Here is a 12,000-nt window from a genome sequence, read left to right as displayed (position 1 = left end):
GACTTGAGTTTGTGCCGGTCGGTGCGTGAAGTGCGCCGGCTGTCAGCGAATGATGGTTCCTTGAGGGGGCATCTCGTCGCCACAACGGGCTCGTCTGTGTCTGGTCTCGCACGTACGCAACCGCGTGCGAGACTGAACTAAGCCAACGCAGAGCTCGGCATCTCACAACAGCCATGGAGGTCCCGGAAGTTTGCTGTTGCAGCTCCAAGGAGAGCGAATGCGCCAAAGAAGAAGACAATGGAGAAACCGAGGCTGAGGAGCGCGTGGGTAGGTTGCTACAAAGGCGCTCTCATACGGAACGCCGTCGGCCCACTGAGTCGCACGTGCGCGCGTTTTTTTTCTTTCTTTTTTTTCTGAATTAGCGGGCGGTGGCCCGGGCCGTGTGGTGGCGTGGTCCGCGCTGGGCGTCCTCTTGAACCGCGTGGGTTGGGCGATTCGATTGAGGTTTATGGGCAGCGTGCTACCCTCGGCGTGCGTTGTTTATGCAATTCACTCGTTACCGCTTGGGCGAAGAGTCCGTTGCGGTGCGAAATGGTCGCGGTGGCCGCGATACCTTCCAGAGGGCGAAGGCTGCTCACGCCAACTCCTCCGCTCTTGGCTGATGTGTGTGTGTGTGCCTTTTTGCTGCGAGGCCATTGTGGCTGCCCACAGTGAAGGCCTGCATGCTACTCGTAATGGCTGTTCGTTCTTGTCTTTTGTTCCGAGCGTGGCTCAGTGAAGGCAGAACGGATTTCAGGAAAGAGGGCCTCTGTAGTGTGTGGAGCTTCGCTGCAGTTACGCAAGCCTGTCGCTGCAGCATAGCTGCAGGCAAGCCCGAGATTAGAAAGTGGACGTCTTCTTTCTCTTTCGGTGAGAAAAACGGGATGTTTGCTCTGACCGCTTACGTAGATCTTCAGTGTATTTGATGAAACTTACTTCGTATGTCGCTGGCCGAATAGTTTTCGTACCTAAATGCATGCAGCTTCTTTGTGCGACGCGCATTTATCTTTCACTCGTCACCTAAATAAAGTGAACCTTCTTCTGTATGGTTTATAGGGGTTTAACGTCCCAAAGCGGCTCAGGCCTTGTTCTGTATATTTCCAACGATTAATTCTGAGGACATTTGTGTTAAAATGTTACTAACGTTGTCGAGTGCAATATTTATTTGAATGCTTTTTTTTTTCTTGTGTGAAATCAAGAGGAAGAAATGGGCTTGGGCAGGGCATGTAATGCTAAGGCAAGACAACCGCTGATCCTTAAGGGTAACGGAGTGGATTCCAAGAGAAGGCAAGCGTAGCAGGGTGCGACAGAAAGCTAGATGGTCGGTGAGATTAAGAAGCTTGCGGGGATACGGTGGCTGCAGCTGGCAAAGTACAGACTTAATTGGAGTGGCATGGGAGAGGCCTATGCCCTGTAGTGGGCGTAGTGAGGCTGATGATGATGATGAATGTAAAGGGGCGGACACAAATGGGGCGAACTCGCGCATGCGCACAACGCACTTAGGAGTTGCTGCTCATTGACAACCTGCAACGCGGCAGATCGGAAGAGCAATCAGAGGATGCTTAATTACCTACCAAAGTGTTAATAGGTCGTACCGTCCATATCTCTATGGACTGTGTAAGGAAATTCTCACAAGAACAGTTAACTACAAACGTGCTACCAGGCCGTTAGCGTGGCGCAAACGTCCTGGTAGCACGACGTGCCCTGGCAAGCTGTTTTCTTCGTACCAAATGTACCTCCGAGATAACCCAGATTACTTATCACGCCATCGCCGGAACTCCAAATCTCGTCACAACATGACATTCGTCCCGCGTATTGGGGTTAACGTCTTTTCGCCGCAAGATCCACGTCTCTTACCAGGCCATTATAGCTCTGGACATAACACGCATTCTATGTTTAGCCCCGATTGTTTGCTCTGGTGTAATGCGCTGCCTCGCTCGCCGCGCGCTGCGCAAAATCACAGACTCGCCGCGCGTTCGGGGCCGATTCGTCGTCCTTCCGCCTCGTAAATGGAAACGCGCGCCGCGTCTGTTATCAGCCAAGTGCCAGTCACGCATAAAATAGCATCGGTGTGTTTCTTTAAACTCGGCCAACCGCCGGACTTGTATTTAAACGCATGCTGTCCCGAGCTTCGCTTCCCTTTAAAAAGCAGAGAATAACGCGTTTGTTCCAACCCGGGGGGGGAAATGTAAACTTCTCCCCTCCTCCTCCTCCTGTTTGCATTCGAGGCCCTTAGCGAGGAGAGTGAGAAGGAAAAAGAGAGGGGGAAATGCGAGGAAGAAAAAAGAACGCCCTGCAATCTTCCTAATGGCCTTGCGAAAATGGTGGCCGTCGCTCGCGGAGAGCGCGCGGCGCATAGCCAACTGGCTAGATCAGCCAGCTAGACGCCCGATACGCTATATATACGTGTTCCAAGTGATACTTAAATCCGCGGAATGGGAGCCGATCGGCAGCAGCCTTTCCAGATCGGCGGCGCGTGCGGGCGCGCGTCCTTGCAACGAGATACATGCGGAGGGGGAGAAGTGATGAAGGTAGGAGTGGTGAGAAGGTCGAGACGCGATTTTTTAGCTAGAACGTCGCCCCCCTGCTGGCTGGCCGATGCGTGCATCTACATATCTTCCAAAATGCCCTTCAAATAGTGCTACATGTAACGTGGCCGCTTCTGTGTTCCTGTATATTTTGTTTTTTACCCTCTTCGTCCGCCAAGCTGGCGTTCTCAGCGCGGTCTTGGCTGCGGGGCGCACCGGCGTTTCCATCGCTCTTGGCTCAGCAACGGTCTATCGTCGGCGGCGGGCATGCAAAAGAAGCCAACGTCGCCGTTATTCAATTCGCCTCCTCCGCATCTGTATCTCTTAGCGGCCCCGCGCGAACCCAAGGCCGCCCGCGGGAACTCCCGTCATAGGTTGCGGAGAAACCGTCTCATCAGCGCCTCAACGGCTTCGCACGGACTGCAGGAACGTAGGCAGGCCCGGACGAGCCCCCGTTATCTTAAGGTTTATGCTAAAGCGGGTCCCCTCGCAATCCCCTTCCTTTTACTTCTTCTTTATGACGGCCTCAGGTATTTACAGAGAGGCGTTGGGCCGCGCCTCAGCGCGGCTGATAAGCCCCGCCAGGTATCTAACGGTCAACGCGAGGAAACGGCCCCGTTCCGTCTCATTCGGCTTGCAGATGCTCAGTGCGTTGCGGCGGCGTCGGCAGCGCGCCAACGAGGTTTATCGTGCGCATAAACGAGCCGGTACGCCTTCGGTACGTGTGTGCTTGCGTATACGCACGGGCGCGAGCGTCATTTGCAATGCAAGCGCGCTCGGCGCTTCCGATTTCGATGACGAGGGAACGTGCTCGGTTTATTCGAACGGCGCGACTGGCATACCATCACGAGCGCGCCCACCTCACCTGCCGCCGCCGCTCGCCACGTAACGATGTCTATAACATTACCGCGCGTTTATTCTCACTTTCATTTCGGGAACGGAGGGTCTCACTCTCTCCCCCCCTTCTGCGGCGGTGTTCGCGGAGGCGTTGTCCGGTATTTTTACGCCCGCAGGAAGAGGAGGCGATGACAGCTGTACATTTTGCGGCCCGGTGCGGTTGCAGTCTTGCGAATGTGGGACGCGGCCGCAACTCGTTACGCTCATTCCATTTGTTTGAAGCGATTAGACAAGGGAAGAAACGGGCCGAGAGACTCATTCGCAAAAGCTTCTTGTTGGAAGGAAAAAAAAAATGAAAATGTGTGGGTGACAGGCGCGGATGGGTGCTGGCACAAGAGCGAGAAAAGAAGGCAGATCTCTCATTCGGGGTGAAATGTATAAGCGTACACCATTCGTGCTTGTGACCGCCTTAACGGCGCGGAAGAAAAGTCGCTAACGGATATCCGGACTCGAGCACACTAGCATATTTATGAGTGGCGGGCCACTTTCGACGCTTTAAAGCAGCAGATGTGTGCCGGCGAGGAAACCGCGGCCTGCGATGCCTCTGCGGACATCTGTGGCAGGAGGTTGACTTTTATCGTTGAACGCATTCTCTGCGCGCACCTGCTTTCATCTTGCTGTTTGTCGTGAGCAGTGAAAATTTTGTCCTCACCTGACTGGCCTATACCGCGCTTTGCCTGCTGTCCAGCACTCTCTCCACGCCTGTCTACCGGTTTTGCTCATCCACATTTATTGTTGGTGCTTGCTTTTGAAGTCTGCTTTAGTAATCGGTGCTGCTGTAGTCGGTTGTAATCGGTGGCTAATGAAAAGGGTTGAATTTAAGCCGAGGACAGCGCAGCGAGCTGTTGAAAGGAAAATGATAGGTGTAATGTTAAGAGGCGGGAAGAGAGCAGAGCGGGTCAGGGAACAGACGAGAGTTAATGATACATCCTAGTTGAAATCAAGAGGAAGAAATGGGTGTGGGCATGGCACGTAATGGGAAGGCAAGATAACCGCTGGTCGTACAGGGCTCTGCAGTGAATTCCAAAAGAAGCCAAGCGTAGCAGTGTGCGGCTGAAAGCCAGGTGTGCGGATGAGATTAGGAAGTATGCGGGGATAAGGTGGCCGCAACTGGCAAACGACAGGGTTAAGGAGAGATATAAGGTAAGCTGGTGTCCTGCAGCGGACTTGCTTAGATTGTTGAGGATGATGATGATGACGACGACGATGTTAGGTGTTAGCTCCCGATGTTAGATTTTTGGTAACAGGCTCAGGCCGGTACTTGTTGCTCTCAGTGGCACGAAACAGTTGAATTTGTTTTAAACACATTTTGTGTTTGTTTCAGCTACAAATATGAAGATTTGTAGATGAAACTACACCCTAAACACTGATACGCCCACATGGAAGTAAAAAGGGAGTAAATTATCCTCTAACGCACTCCATTTTATGAAAAGAAGTGCGCTAGAGGATAACTTTACTCCCTTTTTAATCTTTTCTCTTTATAGTGTAGGAAGCTAAGCGTCTATCATCTGTGCCGGCGCCTTGCAAAATCTTCACACATTTCTCTTCACTTTCTTTTCTCCGCAGAAGAAGAGACAAAAGGTGACTGGGCGCTGCCGGGGACCGTCGGCCAGGTCGACGAACTTGCTCCTGCCAGCGGCGATGAAGAAGCCCTGAGTCCAGTCGAACACGGTGAGCTTCAACTCAGTGCACCCCGAAAACACACAGTCATATATGCGCGATCGCGAATGGACCTGTGACCTAACTGGGTACAGGTTCATCCTTCGCCCGTCATGTCACCGTTTCTCACCACACGTTTTTCGTATGCCTCGCTCTCAGCTATAGTTAAGCTTTTGCCATCGCCGAACTCTCAACGCCAAGTTGAATGTGCTTGTGTATTTTGCCATATCGACGCCGAAGTAAGGACAAAGATAGGACTGTCCGGGACATCTTTTTTTTTTTTTTTTCATGCTCGCTCTACTGCCAAGAACATGGGGGGGTTCTCTGTGTGGCTTTTTCCTACTTGCTATCGGAGCGCGGAACTACCACAGCAACGTTTTCCGAGCCGGTGTCAGTGGTGCCAAAGCGAGGGCCTAGATGCAAGCGAGCAGATATTCCGGCTGCGTGCCGCGTCTTTATAAATATCTCGTCCCAAGATTTCCGTATCGTCCTCCGTGAAAAAGTCAGCCCCTCTGCGGTTATCTCAACCTGATCTTTATTTTTGCGCAGCTTGTGCTCCAGCAACGGTACTTCACTCCTTTTTCCGTTATCCTCCCGGAGGTCGGATCGCATAACAAAGTGTATCCGTTCCAAGAATCGACACGACGTCAGCGGACAGTTGTGCCCTTCTTCAAGAGCGTCGCTATATAAGTGCCGCGAAGTGCCCCTCGACATTTGCGCCACGCCGATCACGTGCCACCTGCCTTCGGGTCCCGACGAGACGGTCAGGCCTACTTTTCGATAGGGAAACAATAGGAAGAATCTCAATCAGCATTGTGTGCGTGCGTGTAAGTATCCTGGACGAGAAGAGATAAGCCGTTTCTTCTCGGTGCAGCTAGACAATAAAAATTGAGACGAAAAGCACACGCGCCTCCTCGTCGAGGAATCAGATGCGAAGAGCACGAGATGCGATATCGCGAATTTAAATCAAACGCGGAAGGAGCTCGGAGGAAGTGGGCATGCGAGACGGAGGGAGTCTCGCGGGCGTATAGCGGGAAGCAGAATGGCGGCGGCCGAATATCAGAGCCACTCCCATACATCGCCGTCATGGCGAAGACAATCGCTTCTTCTCCGCGGCGCCGTGAGAAAGTTGCGCGTCGGTAGCCTCTCCCACCACCTTCCGCTGGCGGCCGGGTTATGTGCCTCGCGTAATGCGCGAGGCCGTTGTTTCTTTGTTCGCGCTGCGCTCCGGCCGCGGCGGTCGCCTACGCGCCTGCGCTGCTTTCCTTCCTCTCGTTGTATGGGCGCAGCAGTGCATTAGAATAGTGGACGAGCACCGGGATATGTATAGAGCGCGGCACCGCGAGGCATTCTTTCTCTGCGTGTGTGTGTGCATGCTCTGCGTAGGAAACGCGGAGGGACTCGCTCGTGATGAGAGACCGTTCTCTCTGAACTGGAAGCTAAGGTTGGCCAAATATACTATGTAATATACCTCTAGTAATGGGCGTGCGCGAAACATAGGCCCAGTGAGACTGCTGCCGGTAGGGCGAAGATCGTGAGTCGCCGGCCGTCCTTACCGGAAGAAGCGTATTGGCGTTGCACTGCTTATTGTTGCCGTACCTTGACTATAGGCATGTATGTGGCATTACTATAATCACAATTGATTTCGGAGCGGCACAAGCCGCAGTGACTTCAGCCATAAAACTGCGCTTACTTCAATGTAGGCATACGGAGAAGACACAAGTGCTCAACTTCGAACTTTAGTGATAGAAAGCTGATAGGATGATATAATTGCGTTTTCAGACTGGTTGTTTTTAAATGAGTGAATTAGTTTTCCTCTGTGATTTCAAAACGATGAAATCATTATATTTCAAAATGTTTTTTTTTTCACTTATACGATAAAAATTGTGCAATGCTTTTAAGCATGAATTACTTTTCTTGCATATAAGCGGGAGAAACCCTTCGTGCCATTCGTGCCTTGCTCGATTCTCCGCCAACGACTGCCTCAGTGTTCGACTTAAGAGCTTTAGCTGCAGGAGCTTCAATTGTTTGCATCAGTGTGATCAGCAAACGGGGAGAAGACCAAATCCAAACATACGCGGATGTTTCCATTCCGGAAACATCCCTTATAAGACACAAGCAGCGCCATCTACCTCATGGATTTTGCACTACTCTTGCTATTTACAGCCATCTTCGCTGTATTCGGTATATTTCCTCATTATATCAGTTCATAAATTTTATAAACGTGTGCATCACAACACAACGAATCGTTTGGCACCATCCGGAACCACCTGCGTCGAGCGGTTCGGCCGTAATGGTCGTCTGAAGGTCCTCGGAATGCACGGTCTGGGGGCGGAAAGGTCGTCGTTGCGATTCCCACACATACGTTAGGCTTCATCTCAATTAGTAATTTTATTCTAAGGAACATGCGAAGTCATCTGACACCACTTCGAACATTCTGCGTAAAACGGATGACCCCCAAATTTTATGCAAATTGTGGTCCCGGGGGGGCGTCCCACTTCAATGGCCGCTATACTGGCGCATATACCTATAACGGATCGAAAGTATAGGTATCAATTGAGGCGCTACGCCAACTGTTGTTATGTGATATAATTTGGTCACGTGGTTACAGTTTTGGTCAATTTGACCTCCATTGCAGACAGACGCGTCCTAGAGTATTGTAAGTAGATAGAGCTAACGCTCTGAACTTTCGCCACTCCCCAGCGGGCGCCAAATCTTGCGAAATAGGCGGATTGTCTCAGTCGTCAGTGCAACTCCATGTAAGCGTTATCTATTTACAGCACCGAAGTTGCTTGTAAGGCCCCGAAATTGCCTCTCAAAAGCAGTGCTATACACTTCGCATGTTCGTCGCTATTGCCCCCTCCCCCTTTTTTTTATGCATAGCCCCGATGAGGGCAAAATGGATAAGCAACACCAGCTGAACGCGCTTTCGCAGCTCAGCTGTGAGCAGAACAATGGAATTCTCGCCTTATCGCTCGTCCTTAGTGCGGTGCACGCACTTGTTTTGATACTGCAGGGCAGGGGTACTTGTAATATCTCCCGTTATCGAGTAACGTACCCTTCCCCGCTTTCTTGCCTCCATTTCTGTCCTTTTGTCCCGCTCAACTCTATGGCATGCATACGAATAGAGGCAAAAAGCTTCCCCCACTCTCATCGACAAGAGTGACTAACGAGCACTATATACATTCCAGAGAGAACATGATTGCAATCCGCCCATTTATCTTTTTTTGCCCACGCACACTCAAACGCATTCCTCGAATTCCGCTTTCGATATCTGGCCGCTAATCCAATAACACAGATCCCGGGGGGACACCGACACACTGCGCTCACAGGCAGGTGTCTTAATGGACACACCGTCTTTCGTCACCTGTATAGAAATTGCCGAACCGATAACGTCTCGAAGAACTTCGCAGAACAGACGAGGAGGCGAAAAGAAAGAGAAGTCGCGAATAATACCACTCGCACTCGTGTCGGAGAGAGCGAATGGCGAAAGAACGAGTGCGCTACTGTCGTTTGCTCGGCGGCGGCATAATGAGGCGTAATAACGGGCGCTGCTGGCCTCTTGTGTAAGCAAACCCCGCAGGCCACACATACACACACGCACGCACACACAGCACTTTGAATGCATGCCGCGATCTCGGCCGGGATTCCAGAGGACGATGTCGTCGTCGCCGCTGTGCGCGAAACAGCGACCTACGCCACGCGTCGCCCCGCTGTTCTCGCATGAAAAGGACGACGTTTAGACCGAGGCGCCGGGGGAACGTGGGGATTTTCAAGGCGCTTGGCCGCGGGGCAGTCAGCGCACGCATTCCCGCCGGCCTCCGTAACTACATATATCTTCGTTTTCGTCAAGATCTCCTTGCCCTCTCTCGGCAGGGCTTTTTTAACTGGGACAGTGTGCGTGTGGAGAGCCCTAAGGAGGAGGAGGCCGATAAGGTTCTGTCCCCTTCCTCTCTTCCCGAGTTCGCCGCGCGGAGCGCAAACCGCCTCCGGAAATGCGCGCTCCAGGTGAGCGGGCGCTACGTTTCACGCGTTGCTGCTGCTGCCTTCTGCCGCTCTTTCTTTCCTCGCGCGTTTAGTGCTTCCGTTCTGTCATTTTTTGATTTCATCCTTCTTGTTTCTTCTCCCGCTGTCCGTGCTATATATTGTATTGCGCGCGCAGTTAATCTCTTTGGCTTCGCTTGGCACTGCGCCCTAGGTGTCTTGGGAATGTGGGGCTCTGCGTTGTGGTGGAGCTTGTGGTGGCGCTGCTGGTATTGAGGACGCGCTGGGCCGGCGAGAGGTTGAGATCGAACCGTGAGTTATGGAACGGGCTGGCCCGGAATTTATGTGCGTTCTGTCATTTCTTGCGCGGACGTATTCCTTTTTACCGTTTCGCTGCAATCTTCGGGCTGCTTTCGGCGTCACTATCTGGCTGCGACTCTGTGGCGAGTAATAGCGGACGTGTGAGCTTCTTCGAGCTTCCTTTCGTGACAGCTGCATTGCATTGCTGGGAGATATCAATTTGTAGCAACGAAAGTGCGAGTCTGAGGAAAGAAATGGTCGGAGTTATGAGTTCTGCACATAACACCCGAGGACCGAAGATAACCAGTGGGTGCACAGTGTGACGAAGGCATGAAAGTAGCCTCATCAGTACGCCTGAGCGTTTTTTTTGATGTCAGACTTCTATCCTCGTTGTGGGTGTATCGAAATGCAACTCGTTCACATCATCAATCCATGGGCGGAAGAGAAGGGAATGGGGTGCCGCACACTGAGTCCAAACAAAGCATCGTTCGTTTACTTGCAATAAGATCCCGAAAACAGAACAAAGAAAGGGAATACCGACAGTTGTTCAAGCCCGAATTTTGCTTTTTCCTGTACCGTTGGTTGCATGTCATGACACCCTTTGGTGACAGGCATTATCCTGAAAGCTGCAGCTATACGAGGGATTGACAGCATGGAGCTCTTCTGCCCTAATGTGGCTGCCTGTTTGGCTGGCGCCTTTGTGTACCGCACTGCAGTTGGTTATTGTGACGATAGGTGAAACGCGGGTTTTGGCCGATCATGAGTCGTTCTTAGCAGCTTTGCCGATTCGGCAAGGCAGAGAGTCTATAACTTGTCAAGACTCTAGTGAAAGACAGCGAGGGATCCCGTGGCATAGTCAGCGTCAGTATGAAGCTGATCATCTTCATGCCGGCCGATTGAGTGAGACCAATAGTTTTTCCTTCTGGTATGACGGTCACTCACCGTCTGATAAAAGTGACGGCGAAAGGCAGGGAAACCAATGGGACCTCTGCTCATGCATTTTGTTCGATGATATCGCAAATGTGAACTTCAGCGGGGCATTTTATCCAAGTGGCTTTCCCCCGAACTGATGACCTTCAAATTTTTCTCGATATGCAAGATAGATTAGTTACATACCCGGGGTCCTCCGTGGAGGAGGTCGTTCATTTAAGCTGCTTTTATTTATTTATTTTTTTTTTTGGTTTTGACATTCCACGCAGTTGTTGTGGTAGAATAAATAAATACCTAAGAACCTCGCCGATTTGTATTCGTTATTTCGGGCTTGTTTTGAGGAACAGACAAAATAAGACGCGTTAGCATCGTACCCTCATAATGCACGTGCTGCGGCGCATGAATTTCGTAAGAACACAAGGGGGCGCGCGGGTGTCTGTATCGCGCGCACTTCGCGGGGCGCGTTTCCGCGTTCGCCTCCGTGGCAAGGCCGGCCGATTGCTGCCGTGATGCGAGACGAGCACGATCCCCTGCTTTCTTGGCCCACGGGGAACGCAAGGGTGGGCGGAGGACGGGGAAGGAGGCTTTCTTCGCTCCCAGCCGGCGAGGGAAGTGTTCGGGGCGTGAAATGTTTCACATTGTGCATAGCACGCGAAACGACGGCGTTAATTTCCGGCCCTCCCGGGAGAGCAACGCGGCGGCAGATGGGAAGGCGACGCGCACGCCGCCTAGGGTCTTCCGCGCTCGCGTGACTGTCTACAGCTCTGGTGCTGCTCACTCACTTGCAACGCGTACAGTAGAGAGATAGAGAGAGAGAGAGAGAGAGTAAGGGGCGAGATCCTACCCCACCGATACTACGCGAGGCCGTTCACATTGGTGTGCGACGGCAGGAGGAGGAAGCTCCTATTTTTCGGTCACGGCCCGCGGGAATTTCGATTCGTGACTTTCGAGCGGAGAAAATAACACGGCCGGAGGAGACAAGCGGCGTCTGCAGCGACGCGCGGAGAGTCCTTGGAAGGCCGCCGTGTCTTTTTCTCTCGTCTCGTTCCTTTTCTGTCTTTCTTTTATTTTCTCGCTCTGCGTTGCTTCCCGCCGTATTCGATCCCCGGCTATTTTCGTTTCTTTCTTGTCCGCGTGGCGTCAAAGGGAGCCCTTCGAAGAGGAGGGTCCCTCGACCGGCGAGGATGGAGCGGTCGCACCTTCTGGGCGGACGCCTGTTGGCCGCTCCGCTTTCTTCTTCTATGGCGAAACAGCGTGAGCGTGTGTCATTGTCTTAGCAGCGGCCCGCCGTGGAATGCGGAAAAACAAAACAAGGCGCGAGTGAAGTGGGGTCCCCTGTTAGGGGAGCCCGGGCCTGCGCTTTCCCTGCTATGGGCCTCCTTCGTCCAAGGAATGTGTATCATCTGATAACTGATCGTATCGTACGATAATTGTCCGCAAAAGCGAAATTAGGGGCCTTTCGTCGTTATGCGGTGGAAGGCGCCGTACCTTCCGGCAACGCTGCTGCGTTTTGTTTGTTTGTTTGTTTTTTTCTGCTGCGACGTTCCCACGGCCGAGCGGTAACGTCCACCGAGTGCGAGCAGTCAGTACGACGCAAACAATCAGTCCTGTTTGTGTACGCCTCGTTGCTTCATTCCCTGGACCGTGTACGGCGTGCCTAGTTGAACACAGGCTTCCGGGAAAACTCTGCACGGCTATTTGCGCAGGCGCTGACCGCGAGTGC

At 52.3% G+C, this 12,000-nt stretch overlaps 1 protein-coding gene across 4 annotated transcripts in view; it reads left to right on the top strand.

Moving 5' to 3' along the window:
• LOC149341971 (uncharacterized) overlaps nt 1-12,000 on the top strand; it is a 280,723-nt gene that overhangs the window by 258,832 nt on the left and 9,891 nt on the right. For 3 of the 4 annotated variants that reach the window (XM_089544275.1, XM_089544274.1, XM_089544273.1), the window contains exon 5: nt 4,971-5,075. In XM_089544275.1, coding sequence (XP_089400401.1) covers nt 4,971-5,075 — 105 coding nt within the window. The remainder of the gene's footprint in view (nt 1-4,970; nt 5,076-12,000) is intronic. The other variant, XM_089544276.1, reaches the window with a different exon arrangement.

Source organism: Amblyomma mixtum, chromosome 5 (genome assembly GCF_055824585.1).
Source record: "Amblyomma mixtum isolate Tamu chromosome 5, ASM5582458v1, whole genome shotgun sequence".
Classification (NCBI taxonomy): Eukaryota; Metazoa; Arthropoda; class Arachnida; order Ixodida; family Ixodidae; genus Amblyomma; species Amblyomma mixtum.
This window is presented reverse-complemented; position numbering and strand designations above follow the sequence as displayed.